The sequence below is a fragment of the Pterocles gutturalis genome, unplaced genomic scaffold (assembly GCF_000699245.1).
Source record: "Pterocles gutturalis isolate BGI_N339 unplaced genomic scaffold, ASM69924v1 scaffold19621, whole genome shotgun sequence".
NCBI classification, from domain to species: domain Eukaryota; kingdom Metazoa; phylum Chordata; class Aves; order Pterocliformes; family Pteroclidae; genus Pterocles; species Pterocles gutturalis.
The window spans coordinates 21177-48562 of NW_010105943.1; the positions used below are offsets into that span (position 1 = coordinate 21177).

At 41.5% G+C, this 27386-nt stretch overlaps 1 protein-coding gene across 1 annotated transcript in view; it reads left to right on the forward strand.

Moving 5' to 3' along the window:
- The window catches only part of ELAVL1 (ELAV like RNA binding protein 1), a 28818-nt gene extending 9867 nt beyond the window's left edge, over nucleotides 1–18951 (forward strand). The window contains exons 2-5 of the mRNA XM_010087588.1: nucleotides 5478–5581; nucleotides 6409–6562; nucleotides 10017–10242; nucleotides 17383–18951. Of these exons, the coding sequence (XP_010085890.1) occupies nucleotides 5478–5581; nucleotides 6409–6562; nucleotides 10017–10242; nucleotides 17383–17707 (809 nt within the window). The 3' untranslated portion in view covers nucleotides 17708–18951. The remainder of the gene's footprint in view (nucleotides 1–5477; nucleotides 5582–6408; nucleotides 6563–10016; nucleotides 10243–17382) is intronic.
- The last annotated feature ends 8435 nt before the right edge of the window (nucleotides 18952–27386 follow it).

Sequence of the window (27386 nt, forward strand, 5' to 3'; positions counted from 1 at the left end):
CAGATTTCACATTGGGCCGAAGGACATCAGGAGGATCTAGAAACCAGCATCTCCTGAGAGCAGTGGACAAAAGATTGACAGAAGAAAACTAGTGGAAACCTACAGAAATTAGTTTTCATTCAATTAAAAATAGACTGAGAGTGAATGCTTCCAAAAATGTGTGATAGAATAACTAGTGCATTGAAAATTGTCAGTCTCTCTCTTCCTAGCCATGAAGCAGTTCTGGTAATTCCAGGCTTTAGTTTAAGGACTACACTAGAAATAAACTCAAAGTTTAGAAATGGTTCCATGAATGGGAGAAAATATTGTGAGGGAGAAGAAAAGGTGGGATTCTTTGCCTTCTGGAAGCCTTTCATTAGTATTTAGTTCTGTTACATCTCTGCTGAGATGAAGTGTGCATATAAGCTGTTTTATACAAAAAATCTTTTTCTGTGGAACTGGAGGAGGCTCAGGCTAACAGAGTGATTTCCTCGTGCTGTCATTTGGGATGGGTGCGTGGTGCAGTTTTAAGGAACAGTAGCCCAGCCTTCTGCTCAGAACAGAGTCAGCTGCGAGGTCAGGCCAGGTTACTCAGGACTTTATCCTGCATGGTCTTGTAAACATCCACAAGCTCCAGTCCCCTGAGCGCCTTGGCGGCCCTTTGCTGAGCTTACTCCAGTTTATCAATGTCTTTCCTCTATTAGAGGATGTAAAAAATTGGATGCAGTGTTCTAGTGAGCTTTGAGTAAAGGGGGATGATCTCCTCCTTCTGTGTTCTGACTAAACTTCTGCTATGACAGTGCAGGACACTGTTAACCCAGGGCACTGCTGCCGCCTGCTCGCTGTGCTCTAGACTGGGATTCCCAGGTCCTTGTCCACAGAGCAGCTCGCCAGCCAGTAGGTGCCCAGTCTGCGGTGTTGCCAGGGTCAGGACTTTACAAAATGCAACACAGACAAATGCAAGGTGCCTGTTGGCCCATTCTTCTCACGTGTTTGGGTCCCTCTAGGTGTCAGCCCTGCCCTCCAGGGTATTGATGGGTTCCTTCCAACCTGGGATCATCTCCAGTCTTGGTGAGAGTGTACTTCCATCACCTCCTCCAGGTCATGGATAAAAAGTTAAACATCAGGTCCCAGGGTAGATCCCTGCAAAAAGCTCTGGTTGTTGCAGGCATACATGCCGAGTGTGGGGGGTGTTGTTGGTTGCGGTTTTTTTGTCTGTTTTTGAAGATGGATGTGGCATTTGCCTTCCTGCAGTTGTTGGGGACCTCTTCCAGTTTCCATGACCATTCAGTGATGATAGAGAGAAGTTTTGGCAAGGACATGAGCCTGGTGTCACAGCACCCTTAGAAAGAGCCCATCTCATCTCATGGACTTGTCAGGGGCTCTCAACCCATCAGTCCTTGACTTGATCTTCATCCACTGGTCCTTCTCCTTGAGCTCTTCCCTAAGTGCCTAACAGAGCGAGGCAAAGAAGGCATCATGTACCACGCTCACCAAATCACACACCCGTTTCAGCAGCTGTCCCATGCTTTCCTTTTCCAGCCTTGTACTGCTGAGACAGCAGTAGAAGCTTTTCTTGTTACCCTTGATATTATTTTTTGTTTGTTTGCATTCCTTTCAAGTCTCAACTGAAGTTGAGCTCTGGCTTTCCTGAGACTGAGTGGACAGTGTTTCTAAATTCTTCCTTTTGTAGGCTGTTGCTTCTTCCATCTCCTGTACGCTGCCTGTTTGCACTGGAGCTCTGCCATCAGCTCCCCGCTTAGCCAAGCTGCTCTGCTGACACATCTGCTTGTTTTCCTGGGCATTAGGATGTTAGGAAACAAAAGATGCTGTATGCATAGCGTTAATTCGTCTCAGGAGGTTAGAATATAGCCTCTTGCTCACCTGCTGTGCCAGTCCTACCTTGCTGCAGTCTGGCATTGGTGTAACCCATTTTTTGGAAGTTTGAGGCGAGGGTGCTTGCGTTTTTCTCAGGCTTGATGTGATTCTGTATCCGCAGCTGTACAATAGTGTGACTGTGCTGAAGAAAGCCCCCACAAGGCACATCTGAGCACTTTGAATCTGTTCTTGTCTTCTGAGACTGCAGAGTCGCTGCTTTGAGTTCTGCTTTTTCAGCACATTGCTGTCTGGTATTTGGACGTGGTACTTCTTGATGCATTCATATGTATTTGTGCTAACTGGTTATCACTCACAGCTCATTTTTTTTAAAGCTGAACAAACAAAAAACCCAGGCCCAACTGCCTCTCCAAGATGCCACATCCTCCCCTGAATGATGTTTGGGTGATCTGTTCCATCTTTCTCTGTTACTTACTTGGGCTTTTAAAATCAAATTTCAAAACAGTTTCCCAGTTCAGAAAACAAATTCTAAACTAAAATGCCTGTATACCGAGGTTTAAATTTCGGGTTTTTTGAGAAGTATAGGATGAGGAGAATCTGTGCTTGCTTTCAGAGGGGGCAGCTGCTCTGTCATGAAGTGGAAGATCAGCACTAGCTCTGGTTTCATATTGGACTCGCTGGTGAAACTGGAGTTGTCAGTGGTGGGAGGGGAATAAGGAAGAAGCCGGTAACTGAAGCAGTGTGGCTCAGGGAGCTGGGAAAGGATGCAAGGACATGGACAGAAAACCAAGTGATGCACGGAAAGAAAATGAGTGCCCTCTTTCATGAACAGGCTTTTTATCATGGAAACAAAACTGGATTCTTTCTGCTGAAGAAGTATAGTAGTTTGCTTAAAACTAGGTTTTATGGTCACTTTGTTAATTATTCATCTAGATAAGGACCTGCTTGTTTATTTTCTTCATCTTTCTTTCTTGAATACATTTGTGTTTATATATACTCAGACTTTTAAGAAGTTTTCGTAAAAGTTTTTTTTTAATTACTATCCACTAAAATAGTTTGAAACCTGTTACAGTACTGCCTTCTTTTTGCATGATGGGTTTCTGGCAGGCTCTCGTGATAAAGCGAATAACTTGTCTCCATGCCTGGGATAAACACTTGACATAAATCATAATGCTGCATAAATGCCAATTCCTTGGATATTTTCTGGCATGCTGAAGAAGAAGGTAGTTTGTACTGTTCAGGAGGAGGGAATATGGAATAAAATAGTGAAGCAGAGAGCATTCCTGAAGAGCGATCAGTCAGAGGAACGGTGGAACATGCGTCCTGGAGCCCTGGGCCTGTCGTGTGTTCGATGTGCTGGTCTGTTCAGAGATGAAACGAGGGACTGAACAGCAGGAGAGACTGATGGTATTAAGTATTTAGAGCAAGATAAGTTAATATGCTGTCCGTTTTGTATGGGCTGTTTTTTTTAGCGCTTAAGGTCTGCAAAGTCATGTTCCACTAATGTAGTTTAAAGATGGTAGGTACAGACAAGAGGCAAGGTCTATATTCTGTTTTTTTGTAGAGAAAGGTAGGTAATTGATATTTTCTTATCTAGTGGCAGGTAAAAGTCAACAGGGCTATAATTTTCCATTATGTCCCTGCTCTCTCTTTTCCTGGGGCATTCAAACTCTTCGATAGGGAATAGTCATTGAGGAACCGGTATAAAATTAGAAGTTGAAAGGGTGCAGAACTTTTCTCAGACAAAAACAGTAAAGAAGGCCACATGGACGTGGTCACTGCTTGGGTGCACTGTGGGGAACAGACCCTTGGAAGGGTCAGGGTGTAAGCTCAGGGACTGAGCACAGGAGCAAGTGGATGTGAAGAATGAAGACCTGCATTTAGGAAAGGAGAGCACTGGAGGGAGTTTGTGGAACATGCTTTTAATCAGCGTGCCTGGAACAGAAATCTGTTAACGTGAAGCTTGCTGACATCCCGCTTGGCTATCAGAGTGGTTTGCCGTTACAGTTGTGCAGAAGCATCTGGTGAAGCTGTGCTGGCGGATGTGTGTGAACACGGAGTCGGGGAGAGAACGGGATGTTGCTCCTGGAGGAGGGTTGAACACAAAGGGGATCTGGATTCTTTAGGAGCTTTAGCAGACAGTAAAAATTAACTGGGACTGTTTATACAAGGAGTGTATTAGGAAACAGGCCATGACAGGATTTGGGTTTAGATGAGTTACTGGTCTGTTACGTTTCACAACAAAGCAAAGGCAGAGGAACATGCCAGGGACTTGTCCTGTTGCAGTTGTTCTGCAGTCCGTCTGTCTGGTATGCTGTTAGTAATAGCACTGGGGGTTATTTGCAGCTTCCTTCCATCCCTGGTGCCTTTTGGACTCGTAGGTCTCAATTCATCCAGCAGACTGATTCTTTATTCAGCAGCTGGAGTTAACAGTGTCTGTTACAGCCCTTTTCTTCAGGTTCTCTGGCATTTTGTGCTAGGATAATCACTATTTCACTTTTTTTTTTTTTGGGGGGGGGGGGGGATATATTTGGTGTGTTAAACTATCTGGAAAGCGTACGAAAACTTCCTTGCCAGCTAAGACTGTTGCGGAGCCATGCAGTGTGGTTTAAAAAGGGCTGTGTTTCAGAAGAGAATCCCCTACTAGAATGATGAGCTGTGTCTTCTAGTGTTCTCAAGCCTAATGATGGAGCTTAATGACTTAAAAATAGTATGTTGTTAAAGTAAAACAGCACATTCTGCTACACATGCTTAAAGTTTGCTCTAGAAAATCACATAGATTTGGATGAGACAAGCAGAAGTTGTCTGAAAAAGGTATTTGTTTTATTGAATGGGAGTTGTTTTATTGCACTGGGACAGTCTTGAAAGTATTTTAGTTATTTTCAGGTCTACGGTGACAAGAGCCTCGAATTGTTGGGACACTGCAACCTGAAATGATCGTAGTAAGTCATGTTAAAAATAGTAGCATTTGTGGAGGTTGGAGATAGAAGCAGAACAAATAAGTATCCAAATAAATATTGTCTGCCTTAAGTGTTTTAAAGATTTGTATTATTCTCATTCTTTTTGTAAGAGTTAAGAGTAAACTTACAGAAAGTACGTGAATTGTCTGACTTAAAGAGAATTTCTCACTCTTCAGTTTCATCATGTGCTTGGGAATCTTACTACTCATTAGCTATACAAATGTATGAAGGATTGAAAATTTCTTTTTTCCTCTTGTCTCCAGGGGGAATAGCTCCACAGAAATGAGTAGCCTGGTGATTTCTTACCTAGCAGTTAGTCCATTGACATTTTCTCACTTTCTGCTCTTTATCTACAAGAGTTTGTACTTAAAAACTTTGTTAAATTCTTGCCTTTGTTCCACACCCGTTAAGTTTACAAGGCTGTTCAAAGTCGGTATTTCAGTCTTGAGTTTCTTACTGTTGATGGATGATCTGCAGCTGTCTGACACACAGAGGGATGTCCCAAGTGGCAGGTAAATGAGCTTTGAGTCGCTTCATCTGACCCATGCCAGCCTTGAGAAGCTGCTTTGACTTATTTCAATATTTGCTGTGTGGATTATGGTTATGTTGAGTTCACTTTTCCTCGTTTGCATTTCCTTTAATTTTGATGATGATAACTTTCTTTTGTTAGGATTAATTTAAAGACAATGTTCTTCCATGTAGGACACAGCTTGGGCTATGGCTTTGTGAACTACGTTACTGCAAAAGACGCTGAAAGAGCAATAAACACACTGAATGGCCTCAGACTTCAGTCAAAAACTATCAAGGTAGGATGTCTGGATTTTTTCCATCTTCTGTGAGAATGGCATTCGGATAAACTTCATTCTGGTGGTAAGGGTCGTGTGCTCTCCAACTGCAAGAAAGGTAGAATCTGGGACAAGAGTAGTGAGTGGGCTGGTCAGCCTCTTGGGTTTTATAACAGCTTTATATTCAAAGATTCCGGTTTGGTTTGGTGTGTTTTTTTTCATTCCCACCATTTTTACAGCAGCAGGTGGGATCATTACAAATTGTTGCCAGGCTTTTCAACTCACGTACATCTCAGGTTCTTGATGATCTCTATTTTAACTTGTGTTAATACACGTGCCCTCCTTTTCCAAAGTAACAGCTAGTACTGGAAATCCCACCTGCTTAGGTGATACTTGTAACTGTCTCTGGTAGCAGATGTTAAGATAGAAAACTCTGCTTCAGCTGGTAAAATCTTTTCATGTGGCTTTAAAAAATATACCAACAGCACGAGTTCTTGGTGTGATCTGTGGTTACTGACAGGCCAAATATCCGAGTCTGAACTTCAGACGGGTTCTTCAACATAGCAAATACGTTGAAAGCATCGGTGTTAGTCTACTGCTGTCTCTTTATAGCAGTGCCACTATATTCTTTATCTGTTGGGTAGCCCAGAATGAGTGGAGTTACATAGCGACATGACTTTTCTCTTTTTGTTCTGGCAGTTTTCTCCTGTCTTCTCCCTGTTTCGTTTTTTTGAACTCCAGTAGAAAATGCCTGCATTGTTTAGTGGGGAATAAATGAAAGTGAGTCATGACAAAATACATTACTCTTTCCTGTTTACACCTTGAACTTTTTTTTTTTCTTTTTAAAGGTTTCCTATGCTCGTCCAAGTTCTGAAGTTATCAAGGATGCAAATTTATATATTAGTGGACTACCAAGGTCAATGACACAAAAAGATGTAGAAGATATGTTTTCACGTTTTGGACGCATCATCAACTCGCGTGTGCTTGTGGATCAAACTACAGGTGAGTTCTGTTGCATTCGCTTCCTAAAACTGTAGTGTTCAACGTTTTTCAGACACTGGTAGTTCCTAAACTAAATTAGACTTTCACAAACTAACCAGGATGTCTGGTGTCAACCCCTGATACAATTTTAATGGGATATCCTTTGCCAATGATCTTTAAAAACACAGAATGACTTACGCTGCCTCCTTTGCTAGCTTCTAGTCTAAACTTCGTATGGTATTTTATGCTCTGATTGTCAGTTTTACCAGGCTGAGCTGCTGATTTGCCACTCTCTTGCTATGACACTTCATATTACTGTAGTGCAGAGTGCCTCTGGGCAACGTTTGTAATCTGAGTGCAGACAGTGTCTTTACTTCACACAAATGCAACTATTACCCACAGGTAAATTCCAGGCCATAGTTACCAAAAAGCAAAACAATAATGTGTTTTGTCTTTTATGCCAACTTGGAAGTCACTCACACAATTTTCTCATATTTTCAAACATTCAAGGTGACTTACAGTCCTGTGTGGTTACTACTAACCAAAAAAATGAACTTAATGCACTTAGTACTACCCTCTGGGATTTTCTGAATTTATTTTGTTTATTAAAAAGAAAAAAAGAGCAGTTGCTTAGTTAAGCACTCAGCTCAGGAGAGACCAAAGTTAAGGATTTCCTTTATAATGCTAATTCTGACTCTGTGTTACAATGTGTTTTCAGAGTTTTTCTTGCCTAGTTATTTCAGACTGTACAGCTGAAGAGTATGGCTTATCCTGTAACATTAGGTGTTCTGTGTTGTCTTTTTTTTCCAGTAGCCTGTATGGTATGTATGAATTTGGAGAGAACAGTTACAACTATGTTTTTTTCATTGATTATGCATGTTCTATATTAGAATAGAAGATAATCTAATTCTAGCAATTCCACATTTGACGTTCATATCCAGTAGTTTGTACATTTACACACAGCAGTTACACAGCAACTGTCATCACCTGTGAGGAACCTGCTGTAGTTTAGCGTAGGCCATCAGCAGCTTTGGGTGGGAGTAATCTGAGTAAATGCTAAAGCCTGCAGTGTTAATTGTCTCCATCAGAACTAGCTCCTTGGGTAGGAATCTGCTTTTTGAAGTGTTTCAGTTTGGTCAGACCGTACTGTAAATGCAATTGTGCACAAGAGAAGTCTGGGGTGCCTAGATGGGATCTGGATAGTGACATCGCAGACACTCCCGTGGTGAGCGAGGAGAGTCCTGTCCCTCCTTTCCTAGAGGAAGGATTCATTTTGTCCAGCTGTGATACCTGTATGCTTCTGTCTCTAGAGCTCGTTATCTAGGTGACAGCTACAGGTAGAAGCAGGGAAAAGACTTGTAGAGCACCGAAAACTTATAAATACCAGGTGTCCAAAGTACTCATCCCTCTCTGGCTGCCCGTGGACTCTAGACAGCCAACTTCTGTCTTTGACAGAGCTGTAAAATGAGGTGACAGGAGTCATACGGCTAAAATCTCTCCAGGAATAATATAGTTTTCATTGAGTGTACTGAGGCATGGTGCTGTCTAATTCAGTGTCAGCTCAGAATATGCTGCTTGCTTTCAAATAACCTTAATAACATATTGTTTGGAGAATGTATATTTACTTTATGAAGTTTAAGGCATGCATAGCCTAGGTTTCCTTTCCCTTCCAGAGCGCAGCTGGGCCTTGGCTTTCAGACCCGCGTTTCATATCTCCATCTAGTCCCAGTTAGGATAAAATGTGCCTTTAGACCTACCCTCTCGGCAGAGGTGGTTCTCTAGCTTTGGAGAATTAAACTGTTTAAAAACAAGCTTTCTACAGTATTTATATTTGTAAATGAATAAGACAGATGAAGTGAGAAGCGCTGAGGTGAAGGGTGCGGGAGCGGAGGAGCAGCAGCAGTATGTTGTGCTCTGGGCTCGTCCCTGCTGCCTCCTGGGCGATGCTGCTGTTGTGCCTTCACAGTGTGGGGCACGTGCTTCCTCCCGGCACAGAGAGCCTAATCCCAGTGGTGTTGGAGCGTGTAGTGCCATCGGCTCTAAGTTGGTGAGCCGATCTGGTCCAGCCTCCTGTTTTGGAAGTAACCAGCAAGAATCAAAGCCAGAATCACCTCTTCCCAGGTTGACTCCTTTCCAGATCGCTGCAGGAGCTCCAGCTGCACCCTTGGCGTGGTGCTGGCCATCTCCTGCTGTTGTCCTGCAGGTCTCTTCTTCAAAAAGTGCAGTGATGTAGGAAATAGGCTTTCTCTGTGTGACTTGGCACACTTAACAACACGCAGTGAGCCAGATGAGTTGTTACTTACGCGAGTTCTCCTCGTGCTTTGAATGAAGGCGCCCTTCCTGGAGGCTGTTCCCTGGGTAGCTGCAGGGTTTTCATCCCCTTTTGCCGCATGCCCGGGGTTTTGTCATGCTGCGTTTCCTTCTGTGAAAGACAGGAGATAGTGTTCAATTGTTATAAACAACTTTGGCATTTATGATAAGCTTCAACAGCTTTCTAAACTGTCTCTGAAGGTTGCCCGGTGTGGGTGTAGTGTGGGAGTGTTTGCTGTGGCCCTTCCTGGGACAGTTAGTGAAGTCCTAGGATTAGTCTAGCTAGAATATCTGCTTGGGAATGAAATTTAACCCAAATGTACCCTTTTACCTTCACTGTGATAAACAATACTTCCAGGCTCTGGTCAAGTCACAGATGGGGCTGGTGGGGAAAGGGAGCGATCTCCTAAGGTGTGACCGCTGCCTCCATTAGGACAGCAGCATCCAGGGGCGGGGGGCTGGAAGCAGGAGAAAAAAAAAAAGCTGCAAATGTTTAACAGCAGTGTGATTGTTTCAGTCCGGTTACCAAGAGGTAATTCTTAGTCAGATTTTAATTAATCAAAAATACAGTATGTGACAGCTAGAAATGACATGACATAGATGAAATTGTGATTTCTTCATTATGTTTATTTCTTCATTAAGTTAAACTACTTTGTTAGAGTTAGAGCTTCATGCCCTCATTTATGAACCAGAGTGTAGTTTCAGTGTGGAAAACTGAAAACATTTGGAAAAATATGTGTCAATTTAGTGTTTGCAGATGCTTTTTTATTGATACAGTAATCACAGCTAAGGGCTTTTGTTTCTAACCCACTTGCATTGATTTTTTTTAAAAAAATTAATTTAAAATATTGGGAGGGTTTTTTTGGTCAATGGAAATGTCAATTTGTGATGGATTTTATGGAATTCTACCACACTGGATTTTTTTAAAGTGTTTTAGTCACTGTGGTTCTTATAGCTGAAATGAATGTGTTAATTTATTTGTCTTTTGTTTCTTGATTTTGTACTTTATCCTCTAGCTGCTGAAGAAACTTTAGTACATGTAGAGAACTTGAAAGCTGTGACCTTAGAAATATTTAACTTTTTTGGTTTTTTGCTTTCAAAGTTATTTTGAGTTTATCCTGAACTTCAATTTTTTTTTTTTTTTTTTTATTGGTTTGGTTAAAAGGTTTGTCCAGAGGGGTCGCATTTATCCGGTTTGACAAAAGGTCAGAAGCAGAAGAGGCAATTACAAATTTCAATGGTCACAAACCCCCAGGTTCCTCCGAACCCATTACAGTGAAGTTTGCAGCCAATCCTAACCAGAACAAAAATGTGGCACTGTTATCGCAGCTGTGTCATTCACCAGCTAGACGGTTTGGAGGGCCAGTACATCACCAGGCGCAAAGATTCAGGTAGGTTAGGAGGAATAATGCGTTTAAGGCTGTACTGCTGTTCCCGTGTCCAGGTGGGAAGCTGCCTCCCTGCAGCTGTGCAGGGATATCTTCATTGCAGCGGGTGTGAATGAATACATAGTGCACTATGTCCTGCAGTGTGATGTAAATACATTGTTGAATTAAAATATGATTAAAGTCAAATCTTAACTTGTAAAATTGATATTTAAGTTAATTATGTAAAGGTACATACACCACAGTGTCTCTTTCTGCAGTTGAGCAGATAGCGAGCTGACAGCCAGCGACAGGTTCCCCATGGATATTGGTAGATGCCTGTCTCAACAGATCCCCATTCTGTAGTCCATGTATCTGAATGCACATGTGATTTGGCAACTTAATTAAAGCTCTGAACCATTGGTTCCAGCAGGGAGGTGTGATAGGAAAATAGGAGAGCCTTATTTCTGATTAAGGGATTCTGTGGGATTTCTGCCTGCATCTTGAGCTGTGCAGTGGTCTGTCTTTCCTTGAGTTCTCATAAGTTCAGTAAGATTGAGTAATTGCAACATGTTCTGTTTCCAGGCCTGGGGAAGATATTATGTATTTTGCCTTTGGGAGTTGCTGTAGTTGCTTTGAATGTGAATTGCTTGGATTTGAGTTGCCTTAGTTGCTTAAAGGAGGGTGTTAATAGTTGGACTGTGCTCTGGGAAGTGTGTTTTATTTACTGTCTTGCAGCTAAGTAATCAGCTTTGTTATGAGACGTGTTCATGAGAGTTTCTGAGAGTAGCATTTCCCTGTTGAGAATTTACTTTTTTTTTCCCTCTCCTCTGAGGTATGTAATTAGCTCAGTAAAACTGGACTAAAAACTCAAACAGCCTTTGCAGTGCTGCTGTTCCAGTATTGCTGTGACCTTTCCGTAATGCTGCAGTTTAGCATTTTAAGAACAGCTAGGTGTAGTCTGTCTCCAGCGAGAGTTAGTTCTGTATAGTCATCTGTTGTTTTACACTAATGGTGATGGAACAGGTTGCTCAAAGAGACTGGAGAATGTCCATCCTTGGAGATGCTGGAATGGGCCTGAGCCACCTGCTCGAGGTGCCCCTGTTCCGAGCAGGGAGGTTTCCTAGAGGATTTCCGGAGCCAACCTCGCTCATTCTCCAGTTCTCTTCAACTGTAGCCCAGGCAAGTTTAGTGCAGGAAACTCCTCAAACAAGATTTCATTTCCCTGAAGCACTCATCCAGATCTCTGCACCCAAACCTTCTAAGCCACACCAAGGAATTAAATTCTACATTGTTGGCAGTTAGGTGAACTGTTAAACGTATACATCTGCCTTTTGCATCAGCCGGGGCTTCAGTGTGGCCCAGTCCTAGTAAAACCTTGAGGCTTGTTTTATGTTTTTGTTCTGAATATCAATGGACATTTTAGTCATCATTCTTCCCCTTAAAATTTATGACCAGAATTAGGATGCATCAGAATAAGCAGTACAAATAGTATTCACATCCGTAATCAAGATATGAAATAACTTTAATTTGTTTCTGTAATGATCACTGAGTAATAGTAACACTTATTAATGTATTTATGTTAATAGTTGCAGGTGAAACTAGATTTTAGTGACCAGCTTGTTCATTGTTCTTTTATTGTACCATTAAGAGTAGCATTAATGTTATTTGTGTGTATTTCCCATGTTTCTACACGTGTGAGCGTTCACAAGTAGGGATAACAGAAAATCTTTTGTCTCTTTCTGTTCAATTCCTGCTTCCGTGGTAACTATGTCCACTCAAGTTGTCTGTCCCCAGTGCTCGCTTGTGAACACATCTTGGCCAACTTCTGGTCCTAGTTATAGATTTCCTGATGGAGAAAGAGCTGAAGATTTCTAGGTACTACAGACTGGCAGAGGTGTAGTAATAGAGGAATTCTGGGTTGAGCCAGGCTGTTACAAACACGCTGTGGAGGGAAGATTCACCAGTTGACTTGAAGGCAAGAACTGTCCATCTCTCTCCATGTCTCGTCACAGACTTGCAAGAACTCTGACCCTTCCTTCCCTCCATCACATGTGCATCCTTGCACAACACATGCACCATCCTGCGCCCTTCTCATTTTTCTTCCCACCTTTGGTGCTAACTGCAAGCTTTTCTAGTCAGCCTTTCTTAAAGGATGTTGAACGTAGTGAGATATAAATATTCATACTGTGGTAAAGCTCAGGAACCTTACCTTGGACTGAGTCTTGTTTTGTGTAGTGAACAAAACATGATGAAAGGATAAGCTGCTTCCAAAGAGCTCCCAGTCTGTGTAAATTACAGTTGTGGTCTCTGCTACATAGAGGTCAAATACTCAAACTGGCATTTTGATTACACTTCATCTCGTTCCATCATAACGCTGTAAATCCAGGGTTAAGCCTCTAGTGTCTCTAACTTGTAATTATTAATTTCCTACAGATAATGCTCAGACCCTTCATTTAGTGTCCTGGTAATCCTTTGTAGTTCCTGTGGTGTATGTGGCTCGCATCAGGAACTGCTCTTAATGCCTTGTCCCTCTGGAGTGCTGGGTGGCTGCTAATGCCGAGACACGGCCCCAAGCACTGTTTCCCTGCAGAAGGAATGACGCTGCAGCATGGGATTGCGTTGGGAGGACAGATGCAACATCTGGCGCAGGGGGTTCTTTTGAGTGTAAGATTTGTTTACATCAACAGAATAGCAGCTCTTTAGGTGTTCAACTCTGCTGAAATTAAGGAGTTTAGCTCCTAAAGCTTGAGAGGACTGGCCAAAGCCCTGCTTTTACAGTTCACCGGAGATTTACGCTAGAAGAATGTTCTTTCAAATCTCAAAAATATTCCCAGTTCAGGTGGTTTTGCTTTCAGACCTGTTCAGGGTTGGAGTTAGTTCAACAGGCATGCTTCTGTTGGTGTCAGAATCTATGAGTTAGGTCCAAAACGCCTGAAGGGGAGTTGTTATTTCTTGATAATCCTTTGATCAAGGGGAAGTGCGAGAAGGCTCCAGAGTGTTTAACCCTGTCACTGGCGTTGTTGCTTGGGCAGCTCCCATGCGTCTCTTTTGTTTCACTCCAGCTAAATTGTTGAAGTTTTAGACTTCTAAGCCAATTTGTAATTTGGATGCAAGTTGTCTGTGCTGAGAATGCCACAGGAGAAGACTTTTCAGCCAGAGTAACATTCCTTCAAAGTTCTAGAAGAACGTGGTACTGAAACCCCTTATTTTGGTTGCTGCTGCTCTCTGATGTGTGGCTGTTTGACTTAACACCCCGTTATTTCAGGCTTAAAGCCTGTATCACTGAATTCTCATCAAGACTCGTTTTGTACACAGTAGGTCATTCCTATCTGTGTCAGGGTGTAGGAGAAAAAGTTGCTTGTGGGGAAAACTAGTGAACGTGACCAATATCATTGTAGTTGAACTCCTGCTCTTTGTGGAACTTCAGAAATAAAAAGATGCCAAGCTCACGTGTGAAGGCAACATAGGCTGATCTTAAATATAATATTGCTGCTTATTAGCATTGTGCAGGTGGCTGTTCTCAGATTGCAGCGAAAAGAATTCAGCAAAACTAATTTATATGCCTTTCACAGAAGTGAAAATTTTTTTTTTTTCATTTAGGAGTGTTGTTTCCAAGATATGTCCTTTAGTGTGTTCAAATAATCCCAGAATCTGTTAAATTAAGCAGTCTGTCTCATAGCCGTAGAGCAAAAGATTGTTCATTTAAATGAGAGGCTTATAAAGTGAAAAAGATTACAATTGAAAATATACTGTGGTGGTACTTAATGTCACAAGACGTTGGAGTTTTGAGGTTAGCATGACTGAAAAGAGCCATCCGTAGATAACATAATCTAGAGATGCTTGGGGAGGATTGAAAAGGCAATGTGGAGGAGACAGTCTAAAAATAAATGTAACAAAAATGAGGACGCCAGCAGTAAGTATGATAATATGGAGATTGTTCAAATTACGATATTAATGGAATTTAAAAAACATTTTCTCTGAAGCATCTTGGCTCTCTGTGGGCTTCAGTGTTGTTTGCCCACATCAGGCAGTCTTTTAAACATCCTTAAGTATGACTTCCTAAGAGTCATCTTGAATATGTGTGGTCAAAAAAAATCTTTTCCTGTAGGACAAAGAGGTGTTAGGTGTCAGCTCCTCTGTGCCTGGCTGCATCCAGGCTGTTATCCCCAGCTAACCAAGATACCTTGTGTCCCTCTTGCGCAGGCCTTCAGTCCAGGGTAAGCACAGAGGTTTATCAGATCAGCTGAACTGCAGTAGGAGCCCGCGCTGCTCATCGTGAGTGCTCTCACTCCTGCCAGATGTGTGATCCTGTGTGATGCTTCCAGGTCTAAATGTAAATTCAGCCTTCCACATAGGTCTCATCCTCTACCACGTTTCCTGTCCCTCTTGTGATATTTTTTTTTTGGATGGTTGCTCTTTAGCCAACCAGAAACTTTTGTGAAAGGTTTCTTTTTCATGTGAACTTGCAAAGTGTAGCTTCGCTTTAGAATCATGTTAGATCTGGGTAAGAGGGATATCGTGTGTGAGGTGGTATCTCCTGCGGTGGTTTTTTTGAAATGACTTCTCAAGTCTTTTAGAGGTGTTTTTACCCTGTTGTGTTTGGTTGTTTTGTTTTTTTTAATAAGCCTGTAATGTTTTTGTGAGTCTACACAGGAAGAGAGGAGAATCTGAGCATTAGTGCATCAAAGAACAGAGGTACTTGCTATCTTACATTATTTTGCCTGTAGTATGCATTTAGATTTGTCTTCCTGTGTTCAACCCCCAGCTGCTCTTCTACAAGTGTTTCCAATCCTTGATGTGCTTGTGTTCTGGGCTTGTGGGCAGAGCCCAACCCAAAGGTGAGCAGGTTCAGAGCCACACTGACTGCTGGAACCAACGTCATGCAATTCTGAGCTTAGTGACTTTCTGCTCCCCATACATGTGAGCAGGAACCCAAGACTGGTGATCTGTTGAGATGAGAACTTTCCAGATATTACAATAAATATATCCTACCAGATCATTACTCAGATGGAAAGAAGCTACAGAGCTGAAGGTGTATGTGTCAGAAAAAGTAAGCATATAAAGCATGCAAACACAGGAACATTTTTTATATAAAAGCAAAATAAATAGATATGTCACATTATCAGCACATCATGTGGAGTAGCGCGTCTCATTCACATTCTGATACTCTTAACTGCTTTTTCAATTTTACTATAGTGCAAGGATTCCCAAACTTGGATTTGCTTGGGGCTGGCCATCAGTGGCAGTGGCAGTGAGTACGTGCAGCCTGAGCTGAGGCGTGTCCGCACTGTGCTGTAGGGATGCCAGTGTCGGGCAGCCAGCTGGGCTGAGCCACGCCAGCTCCCTGACCCCAGGCAGTGGGCAGCAGCCAGGCTGTGACGGAGGGGAGGGGGTCTGTACCACCGAGACTTCCCCTGCTCTGGGTACAGGAGGGTCTGATAGCTCAGGTGTCCAAGGAAATGAGCTCTGTTTGAGCACCGGAGAGCCTGGGGCAGGGGAGGCAGTGGCTGGGTTCTCTTGTATGAGTGCATCAGCCAAGGTGCCCCACCAAACGTGAGCTGGCTTCCCTGGGTGTGCGCCTGTGCTGCAGCAGCTCTGCTGCCCTTCCTTCCGATACACATTGTCTTGAGCCCTTCCTTCCATAGAAGGACAGCAGCAGCTCCTATCTGTATGGAAGGCAAGAAAAAAGTCAGTGGGGAAGTGTTGGCACTTAACGCAGTGTTTGCTGCCCAGACATCCATCCATTCCCTGTTTTCTCCAGGTCAGCAGAGAATCAGGAACTGCCACCGCCATGTTCTTGGCAGAGAGCAGCACGTGTACCGCTTTTAAGTGGTTTGCATATCACCAGTGGTACACCACAGTTTGGGAACCCCTGGTATAGTATAATTATATTTCTACAATCACATGACCTCACATTTTTAAATAATACATAAGCACAAGGGATGAAATTGAGTTTTGAACCTTAACTTTCACATTTCCTGACTTTTGAGTGCTTAGCTGTGCAACCGTAATATTGCATTAAAATATTCTGAAGCTTGGAATTTCTAGGATGAAGACCAGAAGTAGGATGAAGGGGAATTAGAGATGTGGGTTACAGGAGAAAAGAAAATAATACAAAACAAGACATAAAAAGGGAAGGTTTTTTGCTTTTTGTTATGCATAAATACTGCTGCGGTACTATGCCAGAGGCAGGGTTTAGTAAGAGTAGTTCAGTAAAGTCAGATAAGTTTTCCTAGTAAAAAGGTGGTGTAAAATTAATAAGAAGAAAACAATACATGCGTACTGAAATTGTAAAACTGTGTACTTAAATGTGGTTTGCTATTTTGATGTTTGAAAGCTACTGCAATTAGAATATCTGCATAACCGGTATTAAGGAATAAAAACCTGAGATTTAAATTCTGTAGCTAGAAATACATCCCAGCTACTGAGAATTGACTGAGGAAGTGTTAACGCTTCCGTAGCTGCCTAATAGCTGCGAGTATGCATGACTCTGGCTTTTTTAGTAGCCTGCTGGTATTGGGAGTGTTCTGCCTGCACTGCTGCCTTATGGTGGAAAAGGGAGTAGGTTTTGTTCTGGTCCAAAAAAAAAAAAAAATTTTTAGATTAATGCACACAATCTCTACTCCTAAAACCAAAAACCTCTTTGCTCCCCTGCCCCAGCAAAACCCAGAGTTTGACTTAGAGTTCCCAACGTGCTATTTTTAGAGGCAAGAGAAGGAGGCTATGGGATGTAAACCCCTTAAGGGGAATAAGTGGGAGATGCCTGAGGGTGGCTTGAAGCAAGTGGGGCCTCTGGGAGGATGTTGCCTGTCACCCGCACTCGAGCAATTCTGCACTGATGCCACGGAGCACTCACCAGCCTAGCTGGGTTTCAAACATTGATCCGGGTCCCCTGGGAAGGTGATCACGTAATCTTCCCTTGCAACTGTTTGTTGCCTGCCTATTTCTAGGGATAGTTCCCTATTGATGAAGTAGTTGGATTACTTAACTTTTTTTTTTCCTGGCAGCTGTCAATTTGATTGTCAATTTAAATGGGGAAACATTTCTTTCTGGCAGTTTTGATGTCCATGTAGAAAATATTCATTCTCAGTTGCTTCCCATTCAAGTTAATTTGCTTAATTGAATTGAACTTTTACATGAAATATTGTGCTTTTTATTTGCTAGGTTCTCTCCTATGGGTGTAGATCACATGAGTGGGCTTTCTGGTGTAAATGTTCCAGGAAATGCATCTTCTGGCTGGTGTATCTTCATCTACAACCTTGGTCAAGATGCTGATGAGGGAATCCTCTGGCAGATGTTTGGCCCCTTTGGTGCGGTTACCAATGTGAAAGTTATTCGAGATTTCAACACCAACAAGTGCAAAGGTTTTGGTTTTGTGACCATGACAAACTATGAAGAAGCAGCAATGGCCATAGCAAGTCTTAATGGCTACCGCCTGGGGGACAAAATCTTACAGGTTTCCTTCAAAACCAACAAGTCCCACAAATAACTTGCTCGTGCTTTTTGTATGGAATAGATAATTGAGTGACAGAAGTTGAAACATTTTTGTTAGTGTAAAACTCATTTTGCGCCAATTTTCACAAGTGTTTGTCTTAGTCTAAATGAGAAGTGAAAAAGGTTTTATATTCTGGGATGCAACTGACATGTTCAAATGTTTGAAATCCCACAATGTTAGACCAATTTTAAGTTCCTTTAAGTTATTTCATTTAAAACATGTTAAAAATCCCCTGAAATCTTAAGTAGATTGCATTAACTAGACCCTCTGGATGGTGGTAAAATTGAAGCATGCTTTCACTTATGAGACTAACATTTGTTCCATTGAATGTTGTCTGCAAAAACTGGAATTTCTGAAAAATATCGGGCTGAATTCATTAATTTTCTTGTTTTTTATGTTGTTGTTTTTCTTACCTGTTCCCCTGACCTTCTCTACCCCTGACTCGGTAGTATGGAAGAAAAGTTGAGAAATACTAATGTTTTAGTTGACAGTAAATTGTTTGATCAATTAATATTCATTGCTACGTATGTAGTTGAGGATTAGGCTTTTTAAAGTCAAGGTCTTGTAAGTAGTAGCATGCCAGCATAACTTTTAACACCATTGATGAGGTAAGTTGCACTCTGAGCAGTGGCCAAGCTGTCAAATTGAAAGGTTTTAGAGACATTACTTTTAAAGCCCACTTTCTAATAGGAATGGACCAAAGAGTTTCAAAGAAACTCCGGGAAGATTTCAGAGTCAAAATGAAACTCCAAAAAGAGAGTGTGAATATATGTTGCTACTTTATCAAACTGAATCTCTTCTGTCCAAATATTTAATGCATGGTGCACTACTTACTGGTACATTATAATGCAGCAAGATACTTACTTTCAAAGATCATTATAGTTTGAATTCCTTTGGTAGTTCTATTTTGTAAAGAAAAAACAGTTATAAACATTTGAGCATTGTATTTCTCGCATCCCTTCTAATGAGTGCTAGATCTTTCTATTTTAATAGGATTTTGTTTTGACAACTAGCTTTACTTATTGAACACTCAGCAGAAAAGTACTTACTACTTACAAGTTAGATATTAACAGAAAACCCCTTTGATTTGTAGATTTAAAGATTAATCCCCCAAGTTTTCTGCAGACTGCCTTGAAACTTTGAGTTGTTCTGTTTCTGTTAATTTTCTTTTGCTTTTTTGTGTTTTTTGTTTGTTTTTACTTTTGCATTTAAGAACATTAAATTTGATTTTGTTTTGCTCAAATTTTGTTTTGTTTTTTATTTTCTGTTATTTTTTTGCTAAGTATTGCACAAAGTGTCCAGCTTTCAAAGAGTGTTTTAAAGAACTCTAGTTCCTCTTCAAGAGTTTTAAGTGACTCCTTTGACAGATGAGTAGAAGAAAAAGGGTTGTGCAACAAGAGCACTCCAGTGAATCTGTCACATAGGAACTATGTGCCACAGACTGACATAACCCCTGCAGGTGTTCTTTGGTAGGAAACCTGGAAAGGATTGCCCTATCTGGTAAGGGTTGTGTAAGGATAACGTGCGCGACTAGAGACTCAGCCTGGGCGACTTTCGGCTCCAGTGGTTTTGTTCAGTTGCCAGAAGGTAGAGCAAATGTGCAAATGGGGTCAGCGGCAGTTTTATTGCAGTGTCTCCTTTTTTTGCGTGAACCTCTACCGGTCCCAAAGATTATTTTCAAATTCCAGAGGCCATTCCATGCCGCCTGTTTGTACCGCTCCATCCCTAGCTGCCCATGTGTTCGCAATCGTTTCTCCTCTTTCTGCAATAGGAAATCCAGTCTTGTGCAGCCCGAGGAAATCTGCATCAGCATCTCTGCCTGCTGCCGCTAAAGAGCGCCTGAGCTAGCTGTGTTTCTCCTCTTTCTGCAATAGGGAATCCAGTCTTGCGCAGCCCAAGGAAATCTGCATCAGCATCTCTGCCCGCTGCCGCTAAAGAGCGCCTGAGCTAGCTGCCCCTCTCCGTTAATTGCCATCAGCACTGTCTAGGAAATGCTGTTGCTGGTATTTCTGGACCTGCCCATGGCATACTTAAAGCCTTACAGACAGGCCGTGGCACAGGGAGCAGCCTCCCACTGGTTTTGAGCTTGTGTGCAGTGAATGTAAGTGGGGTTTTTGCTGTTAATACGTTCGGCATTGCCTTTCCTGCCAGCCCTGCTCACTCTGCCATCTTTGGAGAAGCACGGTGGGCTGGAAAATGGTGGCTGTCACAGAGCAACCCACCAACTCAGCCCCCAAAGTGTGCTTTCCAGCTGCCTGTTCCAGTGTCTATTCCAGATGTTTCCACCAATTTGTTGTCATTCGTTCATCACATCAATGAATACTTTTTTCTGTGTACAAGGAGAGATTCAGAAGCATTCAGGGGATTTCTCCAAAGTTAAAATTACGTAGTATAGAGAAGTCCTCTTGCTGTGTCCTGTCACCTCTTAACCTGATGCTATCCTGCTCCGCTGGAGTGTGTCTGCAATCGTTTCCAATTTCCTATCATTCTCTCTTGCCTTTTTTCAGGTAAGATTAATTTTCAAATCAAATGGGAGTTGCTGTTTCATCACACAATTTAGATGGGGGTTCAGACTGCCAACACTTTGCATGAGTAATCATTGCAAGCATGCCGGCCATTGCAGCTGGATTGGCAGCATACTGCTGGGAGCTCACCAGCTGTCGCTTTTTTTAAAACTTTTTTTGGTGGCTTTATGGCATCACTGTCATCTGAGTGCTTCCCTATTTTTCCATCTCTCGTTCTTTGCTTAATGCAGGATATTGTTTCAGTCGTAGTATGAAAACATCTCCTTTAGGAACATCTGATCCCACCTTCCTGTGATAGTTGCTCTGAAAATAGTTGCCAGGCAATGTATATAGGCACAGCACTGCTGCCTGAGCCAGGAAAAAAGGAAAAAAAAATAATTCTGCTAAAATACCAAGAGCTGATACCAGAAGAAGTGCTTGATCTGCACTATTCCAACAGTCAATAAATACTTGTCATAAATATCTGAAGTCAAGAAAAAATTGTGTATGTATTCTTGATACTTTTGGACCTAAACAACAGTGCATGCATCCAACTGGTAAAGACCAAAAGGAAGTTTACGGAAGTGGAAACTAAATTAACAAGTAATTTGCCAGCAGGTTTTCTACCCAAAAGGTAGGAGCAGCTGGTTTCCTTGCCGCCTCATCCAGCATACCCTCCTTTGAAGGTCTCCCTTGAACATACCTGTTTCAAGAGGTTTTGGCCACTTATTCCTCAGGAGGTTTAGAAAAACTGGAGATGTGTTCCGCTTTTTCATCCTTTAATTTGTTGAAATGTAGACCTCTCTTTCAGGTGACACTTCTGTCTCAGCCAGCGCTTACAAGATCTTTGTAAAACCGAAGTCCTGTCTCAACCCAGAGGTCTCTGGCGTTTCTCATGAGGTGCAGTAGGCTCGGTAAAGTAGAGAATACTAGAACGTCTTGCTGGATTAGGATGGGCTGATCAGATTTTAAAGACCTAGGTGTATCGGTCCATATGGGAGGTGTGCTGCAAGGAATAGCTGTGATGGGAGTGTTATGGGGTCCTTCAGAATAGATTTAAGCGTTGCAGGAAACCCCCAGGTACCTGCTTCTGAAGGACCAGGTGTAATTCCTGATGAGAACACAGCCATGGCCGTGCTGCTGCTGCAGGGTCTTGTGTGGAGCTGTCAAAGAGAATGAAAATGCCTCGGGGGTCAGGGCAGGGGGTTCTGTGCCAGCATTGCTGAAGGGATCAGGGTGGCTTTTGGCACCCTGCAGTTTAGGTGACACCATTTCCTTTTCACCCTTATTTGATCAGACAGACAAATAATAAAACAAGAAGTTTATCTGCCTGTGTTTAAAGAGGAAAAGGGAAGAGAAGGCTTTTCCATTGATCTCCTTAGGTCAAGGTGGCTAGCCTCAGAGCTGAAGATCTGCCAGTTGGGAATACAAAGGGCAAGAGCAGTCGTACTGGTGCCAGGCTTCAGCTGCGCTCTATTTTCAAATGGACCTGTTTGCTTTGTGTCCAAAACTCTTTGCTTTCACAAAGAGAGAACTTGTTTGCATGTGAATGCTTAGTGCTTCAGCAGAAACTGGCCTTTGCTTCTGCAGCTTTTTCGGGGGGTGAGTCACCGGGGTTCTCCCTTCCCTGGCCCTGAGCCATCTTCCGAAGGCAGTCTGCAGATCCGTCACCTTTGAGCCTTGGCTTCTGCGACAATAAAAGGCTTACTGTGCAAGGGCAGGATCATATGTCAGGATGTGATCAGCCGTCAGGACTTGAGATGTTAAGCCAATTATCTTTTTCAGGAAATTTTACCAGCTATTGAATGTCTGGTATTATTTTAATCATTGCTTTGTCACTTTTAGCTTTTAAATCAGTTTGTTTTATCTTGGTATTTCTTTTGAAAGGGAGGCTCTGCTGCCCTTACTTGGTACCTATCCTTTTCTCCGCTTTTTTCAAATATCTGGCACTCCAAGAAGGCTCTTCCCAGGCCAAGGCATGTCTGCTAAAGGAGCTTGTTATGGGACTGCATCCAAAATTGCACATGAGCAGTCTTCATTCTTTGCAAGACGGTGGAGTTTCACTCTGAAATGAGACAATGCTTAGCTAAGATCAAACCTGTCCTGGTTATTGGTTGAAGGCCACCTCCAGACTTCTCTGAAGATGTTCTGGGCTTTAGTTGTGTTGTACAGAATAAAAAAAAAAACAACAACAAAAAAAAAAACCCCAAAAAAACCTTAAAATAATCAGATTTTCTTAGTATGTAAAAAAACTTGAGTTTTGTCAAAATTAAAATTCCTTGAAGACTTTATTTAGACTCGGTCTTTTCCAGTCTGTTGGTTTATTAATAAGTTTTTATTCCTGCTCATAACTTAAATTTGCTTCCCAGATTTCTTCTATGAATGGAATTGACCCCTGTGCAGAAAGCTAGCCACAAGCCTAATCACAGTTTGAACCTCCTGTTAACCATTGGCTGATAGGGATATGTCTCAGTAAATACAGAAAAGGAAACTCTAACGTTGCTGAACTTCGTATAAGCTGGCAGAGCCAAGTACCATTCCTTCAGATGAGGAGGTGGCAACATCAGAAAAGCTATAAACCTGAGCAGGATCCAAGCAGCTTAGTGTGTTTAGTTCCCTTGTGATTCCATTTTGGACGGTGTCTGTGTACTGAACTACTGAATTTATTTTGTTCTTCAAGCTGCATCATCATAAAGTTTGATTTACTTGAGCTGCTGTGCTCTGCTCCTCTGTGCAGAGGGAGGGGAACCGAGCCCATGCCCTTAACCTTGCCTCCGGGGCCGAGCTCGTGCCAGTCCCTCTGCTTCTGCTCTAGATCTGGCTCTGAGAGGACTTGAGGATCCATCCTTTAGGGTGGAAGGAGAAGTCGGGAAACACCACTGTCCAGAACAGCGGCCCCAGGGCGGTGCGTGTCCACACATCTTTTTCCTTCCCTTTGGTTGGTGATGGTTTTTCAGTACATCCGTATCGTGATAGCATGCGAAGCACTGGAAATTCAGAGCTGCACAAGTCTCTCCAGTAGGATAAATTTCTCACTGCAGTGAGTATGAGTTGGTCAGCTTGTGGTCACTTGCGTTTGTCCAGATGACCAAAGGGTGTCAGTATGGAGAGGACACCTATTTTTGTAGGGGCATTGAATGTTGTAGTGATGTTGTTTATACAAAACAATTAAAAATATTTTTTAAGAGTGGCATAGCTACATCTATAGGAAGAATGTTCAGCAGTTAAAACCAAAATGATGAAATAACTGTAATGGTGAGCCATTATTTTGAATGTTAATTTTTGGAAATGAGTAGTCCCTAAGGTCCTTAAACATTTATTATGATTTTATGTTGCTTTGATGCTCTGGGCAGGGTCAATAAAGTAGAGATTCTTCAGATCTCTCCGGAGGGATTTTTTTTTGTGTATTCTAAAAGGTAGTAACTAAAGTTATTTTTTGGATGGTTTATAGTTATGTATGTGCTTTTAAAAAGAAATTTGGAGCATGTCCCTACATTAACTTTTTTAACAAAATAAACAGGTCTTATAATAAAACAAACTGATTATTGAAAGTAGGTCCTCTGCTTATATCTACCTGCAAAACGTTAGAGTTTATGGGAGGTTTTTTAACGTGCAGCTTTTTGTGAACTGCTGACGGTCATCTCATGGTTCAATCACAAAAGTCAAACACAGCAATTTGTCCTAATACTACCTCTGCCATAAGGTACCGTGGTTTTGACTTCCACAACGAGGAGAGTTGTCCTCTGTAACACTATCGGTGAAGCACCTTACTGTAACATTTCTACTTTTAGGCTCCTAAGAATAGCTTTAGAGCGAAGGGACCAAATTCACGTTAGCATAAGAAAACACATCTCCCTTTGAGCTCCCTTAGTGTTTTTTTTTTCTTTTTCCAAGAGATGAATTTGTCACCCTAGGTACTTTAATCTCGATATTTGGAAGCAGAAGAGTCTTTCTGTGCCATAGGCAAGTTCCTCTCATGTAGCTCTACACTTCTCAGTGTTGGATACTCAGCACAACAGAAGATCAGAAGGCTAGCTTTGATTTTCTGTGTTTATTATACCATAGTGGTTTTCTGCTTATTCATTTTAAAAACGCGGAGCTCATAAAAAGGGTCGCGGTTACCTCCCTCTTGCTTGTAGGAGGCGGTACCTGGGTGTTGTGTGACTTCTCCGTGACACAGCCGGCAGAACGGAAAGTCGCAGTTCATTCCTAAAAATGTTTACTCTTAGATTAATCAGGTACAGCATCATTTTTGTGATTGCTTTTTTGGTAGTAGTCCTATGTAGTAAAACTAAACAAAACTTTGAAGTGTTGCTTTCTCCTTCTGCATGACTTAAAAAAAACCAGTTGAAGCCTTTACGATCTCTCAGTCTAAAGCAAAACACAACACCCCGCGAGTGAGTTTGACTTGAAAACCTCGTATTGTGTTCTTCAGTCTTGCTGCGGTTATTTGTTATATATCATGCTTGGGAAAACATTTACTAAGGTTGGACTAGAAATATTTTTCTGTTGAGTGGAATTTTCAGCACTTGAATTCTTTTTGTTGATAATGATGGAAAATCAATAATAGTAGAACTTGCCACCTGAAACCTTGAAAACTTGCTACTGTGTTCATGTTTTAGAATCTTTGTTCTCATACTATTGTTCCTTATTTTTTAACATTTTGGAGCAACTTTTCAGTGGTACAACTGAACTTTTTCACTTGGTCATTGAGAAGAAAATGAGATATTTAAAACAGAAGTTGGGACAAACCTTTATTTCACCAGTAATTTTGAATAATACTGTACTTCTAGTCTTTTTATTGATTTAATTTCCCTTAACTTATGTAATCTTTTGTTTATAAATCAATCTGTTTGTGGGACAGAAGGTTTTATCAATTGTTTTCCATACTGTACAGTATATGGTTAAACATTTTGTATATTTAGTGTGTTTTTAAGTTATTGATTTGTTTTATATTAAATAATTTATTTTTCAGGTACCATTTTCATTTAAACTTTGTTTTTACATGGGTTTATTTTAAATAAAGTATGACACTGCTTTCCAAATGTCCAAAATGAAGTTGAATCCCATTGTGTTATTTTGAGACTACTTATGTAATTAACTTATTTTATAAATAACTGCAAAAATGTATCAAGTATTTGGTTGTGCTTCAGTTTGAGTGCTTAGAAATTTTCTGCAATGATTTTTGAGCAATTTGAAAAATTGAAATTTTCATATTGAAACAGTTCAAAGATTTGTTGAATGAAGCAGCAGCTTTGTACAATCCTGTGGATGCAATGATGAGCATTGTTTTCTATACGGTATTTTCAAAATGAAATGAAACAGCGCCTAGATATTTTATGCCAGTGTTAATACTTATATGAAAGTGTCTGTCAGTAGCGTAAAGGAGTTTTGTACTTTTGCCACGTGTTCATTACTGGTTTTGTTGAGTACTTGTCTGGAGCATACTCAGATGTCTAAATGATCCGTGATGAAAGGTGATGTACTTCAAAATAGAATTAGGCTTTTATTTGATTGTTCATATTTTGTCTTTTTTTCCCTGCAGGAATTGGATTATTTTTGTGCAATTTGGAATTTGACCTTTTTTCGGAAGAATCTGAACTGTGTTCATGAATAGGCTAATCAAGCGTATTCCACTAAAGATTTTGTTACTTGTAGCATTATTAGAAAGATGGAATTAAAAGAAGGTGCATTATTTCCTTTTTATTTTTTTCAGGAAAAAATGGAATTAAAAGAATGTGCATGATTTCCTTTTTATTTTTTCAAGAAAAAAAGTTATTCTCTCTATCTTAGCATTCATCCTGATTAAACCAAAACTAAAGCCCAGCTACACTATTGCTCAGAAATGTGTATTGAAAATGAGACCAAGCAATCAGTCAGTCTGCAGGTCAGGCAGCGTGCTCTGGTTCTTCTTGTCCCGTTGCAGGAGAGGCACCCTGATGGGGCAGCTGCAGGGGAGGTTGTGTAAGTGACCTTTTAAAGAAATGCCTGTGAAGCCATGTCCTTGCAGTCGGAAGGAACCTGCACACCACTGCTGGCTCTAACAGACTCTATTCAAGTGTTACTCCCTTTTTCGCTAACACAAATTTTTAAACTTTTGATAAATTGAAGTCTGCTCCCACTGAGTTTCAGCAAGTGCCTTGCTGCATTCTTTAGTCGCAGAAATTATCCGTCTCTTTTAGAGCTGAGCTAATTATCGTGTCTCTGAGGCACTGGCTGATTTTTCTCTTAATGACTTGCCTGTGAAAAGGGATGTGAAATAAGAGAGAAATAGCGTCTCATGTACGAGAGCATGGAACTGATGGCAGTGCTGCATCAGCTTAGGCATATCGGTGCAGTGGAAAACTGGATTTCCAGTTATTTTCTCTTGTTATGGGAATTGCTCAGTGCAGCACTGTTCACCAGGTTAAAATTAGTCATTGTGCTAAATCGGTAAAGAGCGGAAATGAGCATTTTCTGTTACTGCTCGTATCATGATGGATGTGCAGCATTCGTTGTCATCAGGAATGCTTAATCACCGGTGCAGAATTTTAGACCTGCCTTTCCTGGGTTTTCCTGGGGATGGAACTGGGGCAACTGCCGCATTCTTACTCCCACCAAGTGTTGGTCCCATGTGGTGCACTTTGTACACGTTCATTCTGACCATTGTTTTTTCAGGTTTATTTTCTATGAAAAATCATGAGGGAAAATATGTATTAACCACCAAAAGCTTAATAACAAAATAAGCCTATGTGACGAAGGGCTGTTTTTTCAAAAGCAAAAGAAAAAATGTAGTGTAGATCTGTTAACCCCCAGGTGGAGATTCTGGTTTTGCACAATTCCTCATTGACTCCCTGGCTTTAGTCTCTTCCCCCCTTTCCTCTGCTGTGGGGACTGTTGGGGTATCCTATTGTTAAATTTCCCCTCCTTCGTTTCCAGAATACTGGGGGGAGGGAGGGAAGGAAAACAGTCCAGTTTAACAATTTTTTTTTTTTTATCTTGCTCATGTGTCAGGAACCAAGGTGGGAAAAGTTTCATCCCCTCTCTATTTTTTCTCTGTATCTTGAATCTAAAAAAAAAAAAAAACATGGAAAAATATTAGTATAAGGAATGTCATAGAATCCCACAATGGTTTGTGTTGAAAGGGACCTTAAAGCCCCCTCCACTGCCACCCCCTGCCACGGGCAGGG